The sequence below is a fragment of the Myotis davidii genome, unplaced genomic scaffold (assembly GCF_000327345.1).
Source record: "Myotis davidii unplaced genomic scaffold, ASM32734v1 scaffold134, whole genome shotgun sequence".
In the NCBI taxonomy this organism is placed as follows: Eukaryota; Metazoa; Chordata; class Mammalia; order Chiroptera; family Vespertilionidae; genus Myotis; species Myotis davidii.
The window spans coordinates 1607545-1608439 of record NW_006288853.1 but is presented as its reverse complement, the minus strand read 5'-3'; the positions used below and the strand labels follow the sequence as shown (position 1 = coordinate 1608439).

At 42.0% G+C, this 895-nt stretch overlaps 1 protein-coding gene across 3 annotated transcripts in view; it reads left to right on the top strand.

Moving 5' to 3' along the window:
- The window catches only part of PBLD (phenazine biosynthesis-like protein domain containing), a 19507-nt gene that overhangs the window by 11421 nt on the left and 7191 nt on the right, over window positions 1-895 (top strand). For 2 of the 3 annotated variants that reach the window (XM_006760903.2, XM_006760904.2), the window contains one exon: window positions 178-276. The exons of the other annotated variant lie outside the window; for it this stretch is intronic. In XM_006760903.2, coding sequence (XP_006760966.1) covers window positions 178-276 — 99 coding nt within the window. The remainder of the gene's footprint in view (window positions 1-177; window positions 277-895) is intronic. 3 annotated transcript variants of the gene reach the window in all.

Here is an 895-nt window from a genome sequence, read left to right as displayed (position 1 = left end):
CCGGACCTAGCACCAAGGAACCCTAGGATGTATGCTTAGAGTTCACTCCTTTTACAACATGTTTCAGCAATTAAATCACACGGGTGAAAAATTCAGAAAAGAATGAGAAAATGAAAAGTCTGTGACTCATTTGCACTGGAATGATCTCGTCTCTCTTTGGCTTATCTCTCCCTGAAGGTTCCTGCTTTGGATTAAGGTGGTTTACACCGGCGAGTGAGGTCCCTCTCTGTGGTCACGCTACCCTGGCTTCTGCAGCTGTGCTGTTTCACAAAATAAGTAATGTGATTTAAAAAGATGAACCTATCACTTAGCAAATAGCAATTTTTTAAAAAAATTCTCATGCTCTTGGTGATGAACACTGGAATGGGACGTTGCAGAGTTTATTTCATGTAAAACATTATCCAGAATAAAAAACATCAACCTTCAATAACCTTGGCCTGAGTATGTGCCAGGCATATTGGAAAGCCACAGCGTTGTTCCCTGGAATGCCATTTATTGTAAATCTGGAGTCTTCGGTGTCTGTGGAGGGGAGTTTACAGGAAGAACAGGTGACACACATGATATCGGGGACCCAAAAGGCATACTTTGCCCTCAATATGTCCCCCCCCCTCTGAAACAAGAGCTTCTTTACTCTGAATTTTAATTAATTAATTAGTTAATTAATTAAATATTTTTATTGATTTCAGAGAGGAAGGGAGAGGAGAGAGATATAAACATCAATGATGAGAGAGAATCATTGATTGGCTACTTCCTGCACACCCCCTACTGGGGATGGAGACCAAAACCAGGGCATGTGCCCTAACCAGGATTCATGGGTCAACTCAACCACTGAGCACACCAGCCGGGCTAAAGTCATACTTTAAAGTGAAAGACTGAACACTTCCTGTCTGTGACG